Source organism: Oncorhynchus nerka, linkage group LG4, assembly GCF_034236695.1.
Source record: "Oncorhynchus nerka isolate Pitt River linkage group LG4, Oner_Uvic_2.0, whole genome shotgun sequence".
Taxonomy (NCBI): Eukaryota; Metazoa; Chordata; class Actinopteri; order Salmoniformes; family Salmonidae; genus Oncorhynchus; species Oncorhynchus nerka.
This window is the reverse complement of record NC_088399.1, coordinates 11,757,394-11,777,494: the sequence shown is the minus strand read 5'-3', so window position 1 is coordinate 11,777,494 and position 20,101 is coordinate 11,757,394. Positions and strand designations below refer to the sequence as shown.

General features: G+C 41.9%; 1 protein-coding gene across 4 annotated transcripts in view; it reads left to right on the top strand.

Moving 5' to 3' along the window:
- Window positions 1–20,042, top strand: part of tln1 (talin 1) — a 166,279-nt gene extending 146,237 nt beyond the window's left edge. For all 4 annotated transcript variants that reach the window (XM_065017219.1, XM_065017217.1, XM_065017218.1 and 1 more), the window contains 7 exons: window positions 3,331–3,436; window positions 9,143–9,267; window positions 11,377–11,502; window positions 12,136–12,198; window positions 12,807–12,989; window positions 17,331–17,456; window positions 18,284–20,042. In XM_065017219.1, coding sequence (XP_064873291.1) covers window positions 3,331–3,436; window positions 9,143–9,267; window positions 11,377–11,502; window positions 12,136–12,198; window positions 12,807–12,989; window positions 17,331–17,456; window positions 18,284–18,418 — 864 coding nt within the window. In that variant the 3' untranslated portion in view covers window positions 18,419–20,042. The remainder of the gene's footprint in view (window positions 1–3,330; window positions 3,437–9,142; window positions 9,268–11,376; window positions 11,503–12,135; window positions 12,199–12,806; window positions 12,990–17,330; window positions 17,457–18,283) is intronic.
- Window positions 20,043–20,101: the final 59 nt, after the last annotated feature.

Here is a 20,101-nt window from a genome sequence, read left to right as displayed (position 1 = left end):
TAATACTAGAAGTGGTAGTATTCTAATACTAGAAGTGGTAGTATTCTAATACTAGAAGTGGTAGTATCCTAATACTAGAAGTGGTAGTATTCTAATACTAGAAGTGGTAGTATCCTAATATGGTAGTATCCTAACACTAGAAGCGGTAGTATCCCAATACTAGAAGCGGTAGTATCCCAATTCTAGAAGCGGTAGGATCCCAATACTAGAAGTGGTAGTATCCTAATATGGTAGTATCCTAATTCTAGAAGCGGTAGTATCCCAATACTAGAAGTGGTAGTATCCTAATATGGTAGTATCCCAATACTAGAAGCAGAGGTATCCTAATATGGTAGTATCCTAATATGGTAGTATCCCAATACTAGAAGCGGTAGTATCCTAATATGGTAGTATCCTAATACTAGAAGCGGTAGTATCCCAATACTAGAAGCGGTAGTATCCTAATATGGTAGTATCCTCATATGGTAGTATCCTAATTCTAGAAGCGGTAGTATCCTAATATGGTAGTATCCTAATATGGTAGTATCCTAATATGGTAGTATCCTAATATGGTAGTATCCTAATTCTAGAAGCGGTAGTATCCTAATATGGTAGTATCCTAATATGGTAGTATCCTAATTCTAGAAGCGGTAGTATCCTAATTCTAGAAGCGGTAGTATCCTAATACTAGAAGCGGTAGTATCCTAATACTAGAAGCGGTAGTATCCTAATACTAGAAGCGGTAGTATCCTAATACTAGAAGCGGTAGTATCCTAATACGAGAGGCGGTAGTATCCTAATACGAGAAGCGGTAGTATCCTAATACTAGAAGCGGTAGTATCCTAATACTAGAAGCGGTAGTATCCTAATACTAGAAGCGGTAGTATCCTAATACGAGAGGCGGTAGTATCCTAATACGAGAAGCGGTAGTATCCTAATACGAGAGGCGGTAGTATCCTAATACGAGAAGCGGTAGTATCCTAATACGAGAAGCGGTAGTATCCTAATACGAGAGGCGGTAGTATCCTAATACGAGAGGCGGTAGTATCCTAATACGAGAGGCGGTAGTATCCTAATACGAGAGGCGGTAGTATCCTAATACGAGAGGCGGTAGTATCCTAATACGAGAGGCGGTAGTATCCTAATACGAGAGGCGGTAGTATCCTAATACGAGAGGCGGTAGTATCCTAATACGAGAGGCGGTAGTATCCTAATACGAGAGGCGGTAGTATCCTAATACGAGAGGCGGTAGTATCCTAATACGAGAGGCGGTAGTATCCTAATACGAGAGGCGGTAGTATCCTAATACGAGAGGCGGTAGTATCCTAATACGAGAGGCGGTAGTATCCTAATACGAGAGGCGGTAGTATCCTAATACGAGAGGCGGTAGTATCCTAATACGAGAGGCGGTAGTATCCTAATACGAGAGGCGGTAGTATCCTAATACGAGAGGCGGTAGTATCCTAATACGAGAGGCGGTAGTATCCTAATACGAGAGGCGGTAGTATCCTAATACGAGAGGCGGTAGTATCCTAATACGAGAGGCGGTAGTATCCTAATACGAGAGGCGGTAGTATCCTAATACGAGAGGCGGTAGTATCCTAATACGAGAGGCGGTAGTATCCTAATACGGTAGTATCCTAATACGGTAGTATCCTAATACGGTAGTATCCTAATACGGTAGTATCCTAATATGGTAGTTATGGTAGTATCCTAATACTATAAATAATGTTAGATTTTTAGCAAGTTGACACATCAATGCATCGAGAAATACAGAGATTGTTCTTAACAACACATATGCAACTAATGTTATCTCGCTGCATGGAGATTTGCGTTTGTCATAATGTGTGTACAAGGTATATGTACATAATGTGTTTGTGCCCGAGTGTGTTGGAATTCTTTGCCTGAGTGCACAATACACACAACTCATTACTTTCCCATGCCCTGTATTGTTTCAAAAGTGTAAGTTCCTTATTCTAGTTCTCCATGACCTTGGGGCTCAGGTCAACTCATTACGTGTGTGTGTATGTGTTACTCCCGTGTGTAAATGTGACTTTCCTGTGTGTGTTACGTCCCTGTGTAGACCTGCGTACAGTATGTATTTGCGTGTGGCTAGCGGCCATGCCACCCATTCCTGTGCAGCCACGCTGCTCCTCTTGTCTTTTCCTAGTAGCGCATCTGAATGAGCTGGAGCGCAGCGTGCCTCGGCGCAGTGTGTCCCACAGGCACAGAGCACTGTTAATGCCCTGCACCTGTCATCTGCCAGGCCCAACTGGCCAGGTCCATCTCACTGGAGGACACTCTGAGGACACTGACACACACACACATAATGAGTGGGGCACTGCCTGGGGCTGGTTGGAGCCATGTACTGTATATTTATACTGAGTTTGACTGTTTGAGGCTAGACGTCTATAGACCATACCATGTTGGCACCAAATGTTCCAAGGCTGGTCCTTTCTGGTGAGAATGCATTGTAACGGCTGAACTCTGAACTAGTTAGCTGAACTCTGTATCTATGGCTGAGTCTGAAAACATTACTAGCTGTCAAAGCTCATTGCAGGAGGACCGAGGGAGGTACTTTGGATCCTCTCATCCAATGAGCTTTGAGAGGAATTGCAGAAACCAGTACAGGGGTAAGAAAATATTTGATGTCTGGTAACATATTCAGACACTGCCTATGGCTCTGGGATAACCCACCCTCTCCCACTACCACCCTGCCACTACCAACTAGCAAGCTCTTCCCACATGATCACCCATGTCCACATCCAATTGGACTAAACTGCTAATGTGCTTTGGCATGTGGAGGCTGAATGGTTTATGTTTGTTAACAAGGTGTCTTTGTAGCACCTTTATTTATTGCTTAATGTAAATAGCCTGATATCTGTATCTTAAATTTGTCACCCAATTCTTTTTAAGGACCTTTAACTGTGAGTTCGAAATAGTCTCATGGTCCTGGAAGACCCAGCAGTGTTACATTTTCATGGTCCTAAATGGAAGACCCAGCAGTGTTACATTTTCATGGTCCCAAATGGAAGACCCAGCAGTGTTACATTGTCATGGTCCCAAATGGAAGACTCCATTGTGTTAGTAGGTATAGCAGGTGACATCCAGAAGCCCAGATTGAATTGCAATTTCTTGAAGGCGTCAATGGGGGCTGTGGCTCACTCTCTCAAGTAGTCTTTCTAGGATTCCTCCTATCTCCTCCTCCTTAACTGTATTAGAGGAGAAGGTCCAATGTCTTTTGAGGAGAGAGGATTCGAGGTGTTAGTGTTAGTTTTACAAAGACCCTAGTAGAGAGAGAGAGAGAGACTAACTAACTGTTGTTGTCTCTCCTTTGTCCCCTTCCCACAGATCATCCAGAAGCCCAGCCACGAGCTCAAGCAGCAGTTGGCTAACTACTCCAAGCGTGTGGCAGGCTCCGTCACCGAGCTCATCCAGGCCGCCGAGGCCATGAAGGGTACCTTGACCTCTTATTATTACAGAACTACATTCCCCACGTGTCGCTCTTCCACCTCTCCCGTCCTTAAGGCGTCAGCAGGCTTCCGTTTGGCTGGCGCCTAGCTGAATTCAGCTAGCCGAAATGAACTCCCTTCAAATACCTTTGCTTGAAAAACAAGAAAGAAGCCATAGCGAGTATTCACTTCCTCAAAATAGTCTGAATAGTCTGAAATATAGTCTGAAGATAACTCAAGAAATCTGTCATATATTTTCAGCAAACTACATCTAACTAAGTTGTTTGGTGCAGTATTTCTCAATTTAAAAAATGTGCATGAAAACGATTAGTCTCTCGTTGAGTGACGAGAGACTTTATTGAAGAATCTCTACTGTTAACCAATCACCGACGAAGGGGCGTAGACTTTATTGAAGAATCTCTACCATCCCAGATCCGGGATCGTGAATACAGCCTCAAGCTCATTACCATAACGCAACGTTAACTATTCATGAAAATCGCAAATGAAATGAAATAAATATGCTAGCTCTCAAGCTTAGCCTTTTGTTAACAACGCTGTCATCTCAGATCTTCAAAATATGCTTTTCAACCATAGCAAAACAAGCATTTGTGTAACAGTATTGATAGTTAGCGTAGCATTTAGTGTTAGCATTCAGCGGGCAACATTTTCACAAAAACAAGAAAAGCATTAAAATAAAATCATTTACCTTTGAAGAACTTCAGATGTTTTCAATGAGGAGACTCTAAGTTAGATAGCAAATGTTCAGTTTTTCCAAAAAGATGATTTGTTTAGGACAAATCGCTCCGTTTTGTTCATCACGTTTAGCTACGAAAAAAACCTGTATCCAGGAGTGTAATTATCCCGCAAGCTCATTAGCATAACACAACGTTAACTATTCATGAAAATCGCAAATGAAATGAAAGAAATATATTAGCTCTCAAGCTTATTAGCCTTTTGTTAACAACACTGTCATCTCAGATTTTCAAAATATGCTTTTCAACCATAGCAAAACAAGCATTTGTGTAACAGTATTGATAGCTAGCGTAGCATTTAGCGTTAGCATTCAGCGGGCAACATTTTCACAAAAACAAGAAAAGCTTTGAAGAACATCAGATGTTTTCAATGAGGAGACTCTCAGTTAGATAGCAAATGTTCAGTTTTTCCTGAAAGATTCTTTGTGTAGGAGAAATCGCTCCGTTTTGTTCGTCACGTTTGGCTACCAAAAAAAAATAAAAAATCAGTCATCAAAACGCCGAACTTTTTTCCAAATTAACTCCATAATATCGACTGAAACATGGTAAACGTTGTTTAGAATCAATCCTCAAGGTGTTTTTTTACATATCTCTTCGATGATATATCGTTCGTGGAAGTCTCCTCTCTCCTCTGAATCACATGGATGAATGCGTGCAGCTGAAGATTACGCACCAATTTCGACAAAGGACACCGGGCGGACACCTGGTAAATGTAGTCTCTTATGGCCAATCTTCCAATGATATGCCTACAAACACGTCACAATGCTGCAGACACCTTGGGGAAACGGCAGAACGTGTAGGCTCGTTCAGGGCGCATTCACAGCCATATAAGGAGACAATGGAAAACATTACCTCAAAAATTTTGCTCATTTCCTGTTTGAAGTTTCATCTTGGTTTCGCCTGAAGCATCAGTTCTGTGGCACTCACAGATAATATCTTTGCAGTTTTGGAAACGTCAGAGTGTTTTCTTTCCAAAGCTGTCAATTATATGCATAGTCGAGCATCTTTTCGTGACAAAATATCTTGTTTAAAACGGGAACGTTTTTTCATCCAAAAATGAAATACTGCCCCTAGTGTTCCAAGAGGTTAACCAATCACCGACGAAGGGGTGTAGACTTTATTGAAGAATCTCTACTGTTAACCAATCACCGACGAAGGGGCATAGACGACATTGAAGAATCTCTACTGTTAACTTCTTGGATATAGGGGTCGCTCTTTTAATTTATGGATAAAAAAACGTTCCCGTTTTAAACCAGATATTTTGTCACGAAAAGATGCTCGACTATGCATATAATTGACAGCTTTGGAAAGAAAACACTCTGACGTTTCCAAAACTGCAAAGATATTGTCTGTGAGTGCCACAGAACTAATGCTACAGGCGAAACCAAGATGAAATTTCATACAGGAAGTGCCCCAGATTTTGAATGCGCTGTGTTCCAATGTCTCCTTATATGGCTGTGTATGGGTCACGAATGAGCTTAGACTTTCTGTCGTTTCCCCAAGGTGTCGACAGCATTGTGACGTATTTGTAGGCAAATCATTGGAAGATTGACCTTAAGAGACTACATCTACCAGGTGGCCGCTTGGTGTCCTCCGTTGCAATTATTGCGTAATCTCCAGCTGCGTGTATTTTTCGTTTGCTTCGAGGAGAAACACAGCTGCCACGAATGATTTATCATCGAATAGATATGTGAAAAACATCTTGAGAATTGATTCTAAACAGTGTTTGCCATGTTTCTGTCGATATTATGGAGTTAATTTGGTAAAAAGTTTGGCGTTGTAGAGACTGCATTTTCAGATTTTTTTCTTAGCCAAACGTGATGAACAAAACGGAGCGATTTCTCCTACACAAATCATCTTTTTGGAAAAAATGAACATTTGCTATCTGAGAGTCTCCTCATTGAAAACATCCGATGTTCTTCAAAGGTAAATGATTTTATTTGAATGCTTTTCTTGTTTTTGTGAAAATGTTGCCTGCTGAATGCTAGGCTTAATGCTATGCTAGCTATCAATACTCTTACACAAATGCTTGTGTAGCTATGGTTGAAAAGCATATTTTGAAGATCTGAGATGACAGTGTTGTTAACAAAAGGCTAAGCTTGTGAGTGAATATATTTCTTTCATTTCATTTGCAATTTTCATGAATAGTTAACGTTGCGTTATGGTAATGAGCTTGAGGCTATAATTACGCTCCCGGATACGGGATTGCTCGACGCTAGAGGTTAACCAATCACAGACGAAGGGGCATAGACTTTATTGAAGAATCTCTACTGTTAACCAATCACCGACGAAGGGGTGTAGACTTTATTGAAGAATCTCTACTGTTAATCAATCACCGACGAAGGGGTGTAGACTTTCGGCTCCGAACTTCGGCTTGCCTCTAGAAACTATGTTGTCCGCCTGAACAGCTGAAAAACCCTTACCAATGACCAAAACCAACAAATACATCACAAAATGTTGTCATAATATATGCATGAACTCTTCTGAACAGTTTTGGCTGGGAAGCATGAGGACGCCTTTATCCAAAAGGCAGCATGGCAGCTTTCCATGGCTGTAGTTTATTTAGGAGGAAGCGTGGCAGCTTCCCGTGGCAGCTTTCCATGGCTGTAGTTGATTTAGTAGGCAGTATGGCAGCTTTCCATGGCTGTAGTTTATTTAGGAGGAAGCATGGCAGCTTCCCATGGTTGTAGTTTATTTCTGAAAGTTGTCCCCTCCCCCTCCGGCCTAGCTTGCTATTGCGTCACAGATCTAATAGGGCAGGATAGGTGTTAGCAGCATGACTGAAACCCGCTTACACCTATACCTAGTCATGTCAGATTTGTTAAGCACATCGAACGAGGGCAGAAAGAAAGGAAGGGTGGCACATCTCTGGAATGAGACTCAGCCCGTCAGAGAGAGGGGGGCCCCGCATAACATTGAGACTCAATTTACAGCACCCCCCCCCCCCCCCCTCAGCTGCTGCCCGACAGGCCCTTCTCTTTCACACGGCCGTCTCCAGTCCCCATCCTGGAGGTGTCAAGAACAAGCCGCGCGTCGTCCTCAAGCCAGCACCATGAGCACATTGCCCACCAATTTAGAGGGGAAATACTAGAGCCCCCCAAAGAGCAATCTTCTGCAGTCCCCGATAGAGATGCTTTAGCCTGAAAGGGAATCCTCGCCGCTGGCTTGGTGATAATGCCACGTCTTGATTTAACAGACGATGAGACAGGAACGTCTATATCTGCTCTCTGGTAAAAGACGTAGAGATTGATGTGGTGAGCAGTACGTGGTAACAGCCCACTGAAAGGCTGTCCATCATATCGGCAGTATGAATACATTACCAATCTAAAGGCATGAGTAGGACAGAGGATGTGGAAAGCAGAGGTGGTCAGTGCTGTTTAAAATCTGTGAGATTTATGACCATGTCCTTATTTGTGTTACAGCATATTGGATGACTCTCATTCATATTCCATTCACCCAGCTCAATGTAACATCAATAGGTTTAGGCTACTACACGATACTCAAATTTTCACTATACCCATCATGAGGTTGCTACAACCTAGGCTACGAATGAAAGTTTATAACATAGGTGCACAGGTCAAGAGACAAGTTTGAGTAATCAAGGTGACCGACAGTGACACATTCAATACCGCCTTGCACACTCTTGCCTGCATCTAAGCTGATCTAGGGTGTAATCATTAGTACAAACTCAGGTAGGTTTAGCCCGATTTCGTTCCATTTGCTTTAGTTTAAGAAACGTTTTTCAACCGAATCTGCGGATTAAATACACCCCTGATCACCCGCACAAACAGTTCACTTTTGTATCTGCCACATACAAACCACATCATCACTTAGCCTTAGCCAGCTAGATAACATAAATATAATTATTTTCTGTTTGAACCAAGTATTTGAGTAGGCTAAATTAGCTAGCTGCATTAGCTAAGTGAAAAAAATACAATCAAATATATATATAGCTAATTTGTTCAAAACTGTTCAACTATTGTCTTTCTCTTTGAGTCAACCACTCACCACATTTTATGCACTGCAGTGCTAGCTAGCTGTAGCTTATTCTTTCAGTACTAGATTAATACTCTTATCCATTGATTGGGTGGACAACATATCAGTTCATACTGCAAGAGCTCTGATAGGTTGGAGGATGTCCTCTGGAAGTTGTCAATATTACTGTGTAAGTCTATGGAAGGGGTGAGAACAATGGGCCTCCTAGGATTTGTACATTTACATTTACATTTAAGTCATTTAGCAGACGCTCTTATCCAGAGCGACTTACAAATTGGTGCATTCACCTTATGACATCCAGTGGAACAGTAGTGCATCTAAATCTTTTAAGGGGGGGGGGGTGAGAGGGATTACTTTATCCTATCCTAGGTATTCCTTAAAGAGGTGGGGTTTCAGGTGTCTCCGGAAGGTGGTGATTGACTCCGCTGTCCTGGCGTCGTGAGGGAGTTTGTTCTACCATTTGTATGGAAGTAAATATACCCAGAGGAGGATGTAAAATAGCTGTCCTCCGGCTACACCATGGTGCTACCCTACAGAGTGCTGTTGAGGCTACTGTAGACCTTCATTGCAAAACAGTGTATTTTAATCAGTTATTTGGTGGCGTGAATAGATTTATTAGTTTTATCTAAAAAGGATAACTTAAATATTCCCTTTTTTCACTGGTGGAAAAATAAATTCCTTTGGAAGAGAACTATAACAGTGTGTATATGGTAACCATATGATGTTGAATGTGATGCACTGGACCAATGGGCTACCAACACACTGTATATACCTGCAAAATGAATGTTTATTACCATTCCATTTTGAGAGTACAACTTTGGGGCATATTGTTCTGTGTGACAAAAACTGTTATGAAGATAACCATGTGATGTACTGTACAGGAGCATTCAGTAATGCCTCATAGTGACCATAAATAAGAGTACTGTTGTTTAGCACTAACATGTCATTTGTGTGTGTCAACAGGAACGGAATGGGTGGACCCCGAGGACCCCACGGTCATCGCTGAGAACGAGCTTCTGGGAGCTGCTGCTGCCATTGAAGCAGCCGCCAGGAAACTGGAACTGCTGAGGCCCCGCACCAAACCCAAGGTGAGGAGGCTTTTTCTGCCCGCGTCAGGAGGTCCCCATGCCTCGCCCAGCCAGCTAAGCCTCTCTGCGAGGGACAAAGTCACACACTAACCCTCCACCTATGGATCAGAGACCATGTGTTGGTGCTCCACTCCTCGTGCAAAGGGTTACGCAGTCTTGACCTCAAGGATAGAGGCCTCCTAGACTAGTTAGCTGTACGCTGTCCACTTTGAACACCCCTACAGTAATGATACCGTCCACTTAAAATGTCTAGATATTAGAGGTTGACCGATTTATGATTTTTCGATACCGATTATTGGAGGACCCAAAAAGCTGATAATCTGATTTTTTTTTAAATAATAATTTAAATTTAGCATTTTTTTATTTTTATTTGTAATAATGACAATTACAACAATACTGAATGAACACTTATTTTAACTTAATATAATAATCAATAAAATCAATTTAGCCTCAAATAAATAATGAAACATGTTCAATTTGGTTTAAATAATGCAAAAACAAAGTGTTGGAGAAGAAAGTAAAAGTGCAATATGTGCCATGTAAGAAAGCTAACGTTTAAGTTCCTTGCTCAGAACATGAGAACATATGAAAGCTGGTGGTTCCTTTTAACATGAGTCTTCTATATTTCTTCTATAGTTTTAGGTTGTAGTTATTATAGGAATTATAGGACTATTTAGCTCTATACCATTTGTATTTCATTAACCTTTGACTATTGGATGTTCTTATAGGCACTTTAGTATTGCCAGTGTAACAGTATAGCTTCCGTCCCTCTCCTCGCTCCTCCCTGGGCTCGAACCAGGAACACAACGACAACAGCCACCCTCGAAGCAGCGTTACCCATGCAGAGCAAGGGAAACAACCACTCCAAGGCTCAGAGCGAGTGACGTTTGAAACGCTATTAGCGCGCACCCCGCTAACTAGCTAGCCATTTCACATTAGTTACACCAGCCTCATCTCGGGAGTTGATAGGCTTGAAGTCATAAACAGCTGCTGGCAAATGCAAATGAAAGTGCTGTTTGAATCAATGCTTACAAGCCTGCTGGTGCCTACCACCGCTCAGTCAGACTGCTCTATCAAATCATAGACTTAGTTATAACATGATAACACAGAAATACGAGCCTTAGGTCATTAATATGGCCGAATCCGGAAACTATCATCTCGAAAACAAGACGTTTATTCTTTCAGTGAAATACGGAACCGTTCCGTATTTTATCTAACGGGTGGCTTCCATAATTCTAAATATTGCTGTTACATTGCACAACCTTCAATGTTATGTCATAATTATGTAAAATTCTGGCAAATTAGGCTGCCCAAACTGTTGCATATACACTGACTCTGCGTGCAATGCAACAAGTCACACAATTTCACCTGGTTAATATTTCCTGCTAACCTGGATTTCTTGTAGCAAAATATGCAGGTTTAAAAATATATACTTCTGTGTATTGATTTTAAGAAAGGCATTGATGTTTATGGTTAGGTACACATGATAAGTTTGATTGTTTTTTATAAGTTTAATGCTAGCTAGCAACTTACCTTGGCTTACTGCATTCGCGTAACAGGCAGGCTCCTGGTGGAGTGCAATGAGAGGCAGGTGGTTAGAGCATTGGACTAGTTAACTGTAAGGTTGCAAGATTGAATCCCCGAGCTGACAAGGTAAAAATCAAGGCAGTTAACCCACCGTTCCTAGGCCGTCATTGAAAGTAAGAATTTGTTCTTAACTGACTTGCCTAGTTAAATAAAGATTAAATAAAGGTGTAAAAAATATATTATAATAATACAAAAAAAATTTAAATCGATGTCCAAAAATACCGATTTCCGATTGTTATGAAAACTTGAAATCGGCCCCAGTTAAACGGCCATTCCGATAAATAGGTCGACCTCTACTAGATATCCATTTAGATGTTCATGTTTGAGTTGAGGGCTTGAGTTACATACTGTATGTAGTTGACACCCTCTGTACTCATCATAGTGGTGTAGAGTAGAACAGGCCTATTAACACCACTCAGGATGTGTATTGTAAACGCGTCCTCAACTTGTCGCGTCATAAAGTAGGTTATGGCGTGTTTAACGTGTTTCGTGACTCCAACATTCTCTGTGTTTTATTAACAGGAAGCGGACGAGAGCCTGAACTTCGAGGAGCAGATCCTGGAGGCGGCCAAATCGATCGCAGCCGCCACCAGTGCTCTGGTCAAAGCTGCCTCAGCCGCCCAGAGGGAACTGGTGGCCCAAGGGAAGGTAAGCGCACCAGAGTTATCAGTACGGTATGGGGCCTACCCAGGGGGCAATTCACTGATTGAAATAATGTAATTTTGATGTCTTTTCAACCAGTTTTGCCCAGCTGTGTCTGCTGGGAATTAACGTCTAACTTAACTCATGCTGTAGTCATTCAACACCGTCTGAGTGGCCCAGGCCGGATTTACACTCTCCCAAGGCCTGATTTACACTCTCTCCGGGCCTGATTTACACTCTCTCCGGGCCTGATTTCTGATTTACACTCTCTCCGGGCCTGATTTACACTCTCTCCGGGCCTGATTTACACTCTCCCAAGGCCTGATTTACACTCTCTCCGGGCCTGATTTACACTCTCTCCGGGCCTGATTTACACTCTCTCCGGGCCTGATTTACACTCTCCCGGGCCTGATTTACACTCTCCCAAGGCCTGATTTACACTCTCTCCGGGCCTGATTTTACACTCTCTCCGGGCCTGATTTACACTCTCCCCGGGCCTGATTTACACTCTCCCCGGGCCTGATTTACACTCTCCGGGCCCATGTGCCCAGACTAACTCTCTCCACAGACCAGACTGACTCTCTCCCCAGACCTGTGTGCTCAGACTAACTCTCCCTCTCTTTTGTTGTGCTCTCTCAGGTCGGTGCCTGCCCAGCCAATGCAGTGGATGATGGACAGTGGTCTCAAGGTCTCATTTCAGCCGTAAGTGTCACTGTAATTCCTTAACCAGTAGATGAGGTATTCGAATATTCCTTAACCAGTAGATGAGGTATTTGAATATTCCTTAACCAGTAGATGAGGTATTTGAATATTCCTTAACCAGTAGATGAGGTATTTGAATATTCCTTAACCAGTAGATGAGGTATTTGAATATTCCTTAACCAGTAGATGAGGTATTTGAATATTCCTTAACCAGTAGATGAGGTATTTGAATATTCCTTAACCAGTAGATGAGGTATTTGAATATTCCTTAACCAGTAGATGAGGTATTTGAGTATTCCTTAACCAGTAGATGAGGTATTTGAATATTCCTTAACCAGTAGATGAGGTATTTGAGTATTCCTTAACCAGTAGATGAGGTATTTGAATATTCCTTAACCAGTAGATGAGGTATTTGAGTATTCCTTAACCAGTAGATGATCAAAATCTACCTAAAGTAGCACCAAGGAATATAACTTATTCATATTTATGGTGGCATCATTTCTTGTCTACACATGTGAATTAATAATAGAGGCATTCATGTATCTCACCGATTTGATGACAAACAGAATACATTCACAGCCCTCTTCTCCAACTCTCTGTTCCACTAGGCCCGAATGGTTGCTGCAGCGACCAGCAACCTGTGCGAGGCGGCCAACTCGGCGGTGCAGGGCCACGCCAGCGAGGAGAAGCTTGTCAGCTCGGCCAAGCAGGTGTCTGCCTCCACTGCCCAGCTCCTGGTGGCCTGCAAGGTCAAGGCTGACCAGGACTCCCAGACCATGAAGAGGCTACAGGTCAGAGTGCTATGTACTTATAGAACTTCTCCTATTGTGTCCTCCACCCCCCGGCAGCTGCTCAGTCTGTACATAAAAACTAATGTGACGGGGGGAGGGGGTCAGTTGATGATAAACAGTCAGTCAAAAGGTTTTTCAATGGTGAAACAGTGGTAAACTTGCTATGAATCTGTCATTAAGACTGAGTATCCCATAGTGTCATAAAGACTGAGTATCCCATAGTGTCATAAAGACTGAGTATCCCATAGTGTCATAAAGACTGAGTATCCCATAGTGTCATAAAGACTGAGTATCCCATAGTGTCATAAAGACTGAGTATCCCATAGTGTCATAAAGACTGAGTATCCCATAGTGTCATAAAGACTGAGTATCCCATAGTGTCATAAAGACTGAGTATCCCATAGTGTCATAAAGACTGAGTATCCCATAGTGTCATAAAGACTGAGTATCCCATAGTGTCATAAAGACTGAGTATCCCATAGTGTCATAAAGGCTGAGTATCCCATAGTGTCATAGACTGAGTATCCCATAGTGTCATTAAGACTGACATAGTGTCATAAAGACTGAGTATCCCATAGTGTCATAAAGGCTGAGTATCCCATAGTGTCATAAAGACTGAGTATCCCATAGTGTCATAAAGACTGAGTATCCCATAGTGTCATAAAGACTGAGTATCCCATAGTGTCATTAAGACTGACATAGTGTCATAAAGACTGAGTATCCCATAGTGTCATAAAGACTGAGTATCCCATAGTGTCATAAAGACTGAGTATCCCATAGTGTCATAAAGACTGAGTATCCCATAGTGTCATAAAGACTGAGTATCCCATAGTGTCATAAAGGCTGAGTATCCCATAGTGTCATAAAGACTGAGTATCCCATAGTGTCATTAAGACTGACATAGTGTCATAAAGACTGAGTATCCCATAGTGTCATAAAGGCTGAGTATCCCATAGTGTCATAAAGACTGAGTATCCCATAGTGTCATAAAGACTGAGTATCCCATAGTGTCATAAAGACTGAGTATCCCATAGTGTCATAAAGACTGAGTATCCCATAGTGTCATTAAGACTGACATAGTGTCATAAAGACTGAGTATCCCATAGTGTCATAAAGACTGAGTATCCCATAGCGTCATAAAGACTGAGTATCCCATAGCGTCATAAAGACTGAGTATCCCATAGCGTCATAAAGACTGAGTATCCCATAGCGTCATAAAGACTGAGTATCCCATAGCGTCATAAAGACTGAGTATCCCATAGCGTCATAAAGACTGAGTATCCCATAGCGTCATAAAGACTGAGTATCCCATAGCGTCATAAAGACTGAGTATCCCATAGCGTCATAAAGACTGAGTATCCCATAGCGTCATAAAGACTGAGTATCCCATAGGGTAGTGACGTGTGTCTTTGTTGGTTTTAGCACAGCCTTAACCCTCGCAGTGAAGCAATGCCTGATTTGGTCACAGTGATTTCCGTTTGTATGCTATTAGTCTTTAATGGCTACAGACCCTGTCAATACTCACTGTACCTTTCCTTGCCTAAACTACGTCCCTGCCATTTGATTTTAATTGTGGCTTTTGTCTCTACTGCCTCTTCAACAATAACGTTTAGACCAGCTTAGACCAGTCCTTCTGGGGTTCTGCAGTTTTTATTTCTTAGAAACATTTTTTGTTGTCAAAGAACACAGTTGGGGCTCATTTGAAGGAGGCCGGAGCTGAGAAATGGTTTCCGAGGGAGGGAGACATGTCACGGTCTAAATCAATGGCTCTATCTATTAACATCCCATTGCTACAGTATTTCTAGAAGTGTCTGTTCCATAAAGAAAAGGACGGGTGAGGAGGTCTTGTCTATTGTCTCCAAAGGCCCCAATCCTTTTCTCCATTTGATAAGTACTGCGAGGAGCCAACTCATTCAGACCTCAGTAGAAACTTATCTGTCAGTATTCTCTGGTGACACAGCAGAAGATAAATTTAACTTCCTGTTTAGCAAACTATCTTTTAGAGGTGTGTCGTCATGGAAACTCATAATTTCCAGAATCCATATATGGAGGGTATTCTGTTTCAGAACTGTGTGTGAAAATCAGAAGTCCAGCCTATCAAAACTGTCCCAGCATTACTGACGTGGGCCATCCACAGTCAGTCCACTCTCTGGAAATAGTAGATCCTGTGTAGTTACAGGATCTCCCCCCAGCTCTATGCACACCAACCAGCCAACCGGCTCATATTCTCTCATCCCAATCAGCAGCGGCTTATCTCCTGCTGTTCCGGGCTTGCAGCTGCTGCTGGGTCATTCCCATATAGTTGTGTATACAGTGTCTCTCAAAACAACATACATTGCCTTTGAAAATGTCTGTACCCTAGCTACGGCCTTTGATTACTGCCACACTGGAGAAGTTGAAGACTCCACGTTTGTTTCCAATCCCTTTCGAAAGGCCGTGTAGTTAGTCAACGTTGCCTGGTTATTAAACCTGTTAAGATTAAGAATCGATTGTAGTGCTATGTGTAAGGCTTGTGTGGTAGGTAAGTGGCCGCAGGGTGTATGGGTATTCTGACTGGCCCTGACATGAAGTGAAGGCAACAGGGGGTATCAGACCAGAGGGGGTTAAATAGTCATTATACAATGGTTGGATTGGAATTGCCATTGTTAGTCTATCCGGCCTATGATATACTAGACAACATACACATGGCCACATTCATAAAAAAGTGCCATAGGTTACGTCGTTGCTTAGCAACGCACTGCTACTACTACGACTACAGATCCACTGTCTCGTCTGCCCAGCCATGCAACTTATACATCTGATTTCCACTGTAAAAAGCCTTGACAATTGATAAACACGAAAAAAAGAAACAAAATGCAGCTAGTTTCCAGTCTTAATTAACAGCTCCAGTTTGAAGTGAATTGTTAGCTGTGTAGTTGGCTAGCTAGCAAGGGAGGTATAGACTCCATAGCAACCATTTTTGTTTGCCATAGCAACCTGCAAAGTTCTAGAACAATCGACCAGTGCTTGGGTAGTTTTGCTTTACACGGCAGTTAATATCAATAACACTTGACAACCAGTGTTGGTGAATGTAGTATCACGTTTTGTTGAAAAATGTATGGTTTGGAAATCATCTGGGTTTTTAATGCTGTTAACCCTTTGTATAAAATCAATAATGTTATGACATGTTTTGTCATGGCTGTGATGTGGTGATAGCCATGAGGCAAATTGCTAAATGAAGCCATATACTGCACATCCCTGACATACTCGACAAATGAGAGAATGGAACACTGACAGCAGTGTTGACTGCTGTCGTATCAAAGTGGTATGGAAATACACCTCAGGAAAGGATAGCAATCTATTTTTACAACTGTGTATATCAAATGTATGAAACAAAACCACTTGGGGTTTGTACGAGATATTTTGCCTTGGGCATAAAAAATAAAACGATGAACCCACTTCCCACTACTGAGCCAAACCAAACTGTGCTGCCCCTGCCTGGTGACGATTCCTCCATAGTTGCTTGGAAGGGTGCTGAAAATGACTGAAAGAAAAATAACCAAGCCAGCACAAGATGGTTCAGATTTGCACAATAGTGTGAAAGAAGTGTAAGTTTGACAGTTGGTTTTATCCAATTCAACCTCCCCCACCTGTACCCTATTTTGGTCAGTACCAGGAAAACAAACCTGGCGTCTTTTACTGACTAGCAGCTGTTGGGGATCCGACGGGGTTGTCTAGCATTGTGTTTTATGTCAGGGCTAAGCTAACAGTGACATTCCGACCATAGAGATAGTATAAGGGGAGGGAGAATTGGACAGGAAAGCAGCTCTAGCCTTGCCAGCACGGTACCTATTTTCTCTCAGCGAAGCCTCAAAAGGAGAAAAAAAAAACTCTCCTTGTTTGTAATGGGCTGCCAAGTGAGTCTCTGTAACAAGTATGTTTTGCTTCAAGTGAACTACGGCGAACAGCTCCTTATTGCCTTTTAAAGCAATCCCCAAGCGTGAAGAGAGAGCCACTAGCTCTGGCGGAGGCAGACATTCCCTTTCCAGGGGCACTGTTTATGAACAGTAGGAGTGGAGAAGTAATGGTCTTAACCGAAAGCTATGTGTCAGTCAGTCGCTAGTGTTCCACACCCCTTTTGGGAACCCAATTCACTTTTAAAATCCTGTCTGGAATTGTGTTTTTTACTTACAGAGCTACAGTATTGAAATGTGATTACACTCGTCTTTAAAGGCCTGCACACAATGTTCTGAATATCACAGAAAAGTGTGTGTCTGTAAGCATCTTAAAGTGTCAATGCTTTGGGTTTTGGCTTAGAGATTGTGTCACCTTGTCCCTACTGTCCATTCTGAACTTCCACAGGCTGCCGGAAATGCTGTTAAGAGGGCCTCCGATAGCCTGGTGAAGGCGGCACAGAAAGCAGCCTTTGACGCCCAAGACGAGCAGGCCGTGGTTGTTAAGAGCAAGATGGTGGGCGGCATTGCTCAGGTAAGCAGAGGGCCATGAGAGCCTGCTTGAATTTTCACACAAACTTCCCATCGATGTAAGGAATATTTCAGTGCAATAGAGGAAGACAGTGTCATTCTATGACACCCAAATTCATATTCAGAATTATTTTCTTAAAGATCACATATGAGGCATGTTTTGTATTTCTGTTGATGTGTGTACCTGTGTTTCCATGTGCCTGTTCTGTTCATCTATGTATGAGAGGCGGTGTGTTCTGGGTGTTAACCAGTGTGTTCTGCCTGTTAGATCAGGGTGTTAACCAGTGGTGTTCTGTCTATTAGATCAGGGTGTTAACCAGTTGTGTTCTGCCTGTTAGATCAGGGTGTTAACCAGTCGTGTTCTGCCTGTTAGATCAGGGTGTTAACCAGTGGTGTTCTGCCTGTTAGATCAGGGTGTTAACCAGTGGTGTTCTGCCCGTTAGATCAGGGTGTTAACCAGTGGTGTTCTGTCTATTAGATCAGGGTGTTAACCAGTTGCGTTCTGCCTGTTAGATCAGGGTGTTAACCAGTTGTGTTCTGCCTGTTAGATCAGGGTGTTAACCAGTTGTGTTCTGCCTGTTGTTATATCAGGGTGTTAACCAGTGGTGTTCTGTCTATTAGATCAGGGTGTTAACCAGTGGTGTTCTGTGTATTAGATCAGGGTGTTAACCAGTGGTGTTCTGTCTATTAGATCAGGGTGTTAACCAGTGGTGTTCTGTCTGTTAGATCAGGGTGTTAACCAGTCGTGTTCTGCCTGTTAGATCAGGGTGTTAACCAGTTGTGTTCTGCCTGTTAGATCAGGGTGTTAACCGGTCGTGTTCTGTCTATTAGATCATTGCTGCCCAGGAGGAAATGCTGAGGAAGGAGAGGGAGTTGGACGAGGCCAGAAAGAAGCTGGCCACCATCCGACAGCAGCAGTACAAGTTCCTGCCCTCCGAGCTCAGGGAGGACGGGCAGGAGCAGTGATGAAACGTGCACACACACACACACACACACATATGCATATACAGCGAAGACAAATCCGATGTTCAGGGGCTACATCCCCAGGCTATATTAGAGCAAAGAGGAAAACGAAGAGGTATTATGCTTGAAGAGGAGCAATATTAGGGTGAGATAATTAAAGGGGTAAAAGGTGAAAGCTGTATTAGGATGTTTATTTTAAGTATTTTTTTTCTTAGATTTATTTGTCTCACGTTCAAGAGCGTTACAGTGCCACTGGTTTTGTTTTTGGATAATGCTAAAAAATATATATATATATGCATCCAAGTCTTTGAGGTAGTCCTTGATAGTTTGAGATTTAAATGAGCGTTTAGGTCCTGTTCACTGCCGCTTCTCCGTTTTGATTAAATTCACATCCTCCTGCCAATAACTGATATTTGCCTTTACACTAGCATGCTATTATTTTAGTGAGCACAAGAACCATCTGTTTGGCGGTGTCTGTTTTCTGTTTGGGTTTTTTGGATTAGAAAAATGCAGTCACCAAAAGGTGGGCTTACAGCGAGTAAATGTTGAGACCCCACTTGACTGACCAATGATTTTAACTGGCCAGGGTGAATGGTCACCGTACAACACAGAGCTCAGCTAGGTGTTTACCATAAACAACTGTGGCTTTGGTCAGATCCCAAAGAAGACATCGTTTAACAAGAATGTGTGTTGTCTTTTTATTTCAACCAATGAAATGTACCTGTATTTTGTTGCAATTTGGACCAGAGGTGCAATGATTTACTTTGCGATTAAACAATTCATTCTTTTTAAGAGAAATATTGCTATGAAATGTGTTACAAATGGTATCTTCTATTACATTTATATGTTAATAAAGTATATGTGAGTATTTGTTTGTGTCATCATATGAACTTTTGGACCTGATATTGTCTGTGTTTGAAGCTCATAAAGCCATACTTTCTTCAGGACATTGTTTTGAATCATGAATGGCTGTTCCTTCGGGTGCTATTGAGTGGTTAACATCTTTATCAGATGTTGACTGTGTAATATGCATCTAATAGCCAACTGTAACCAGTAGATCTTTAGAAACAAATTTAGATATGTATTTTGGGGTAATTTCTCTTGTCGCAGTACAATCCTATGATGGCCATTGTATGCAAAGGATAATGTGTCCAGTGTTGTTGTTATTGACCATCATGTACCCTGAATTGCCAGCCTATTTCACATTGTCAGAGGCCTCCTTGTAACCTAACCTTCTTTCAACATATCAATGAGTCAAAAAGTGCCTGCTATATGTATTTTACAACTAATTGTATTTAACTGTTAACGTTTTCCCATCTTCAAGTGCACTTATCCATTTGTTTAACTTAACAACACATCATATAAATCCACTCTTTTACAAACATTTGTTTTCTCTTTTCTCTTAATCAAAATAGTTGGATAGAAAACAACTGTTAAGTTGCCTATGTGTTGATTACAAACATATAGGGAAGCCTAACTTGAGTGTTTTTTCTTTTCATTTTCTAATTGTTTTGTTGACCTTTCTGATTTTGATACTATATACATGTATTAACAGTGCTATGGGATCACCATCTCAATAGTATTGTAAAAGAGATTTATGGTCAATAAAGCTGGTTTTCCCTGAGAAGTTATTTTATTTCTCTTTATTAAACATTAAAATGTTGAAGTCACTTCTTTATCAATGCT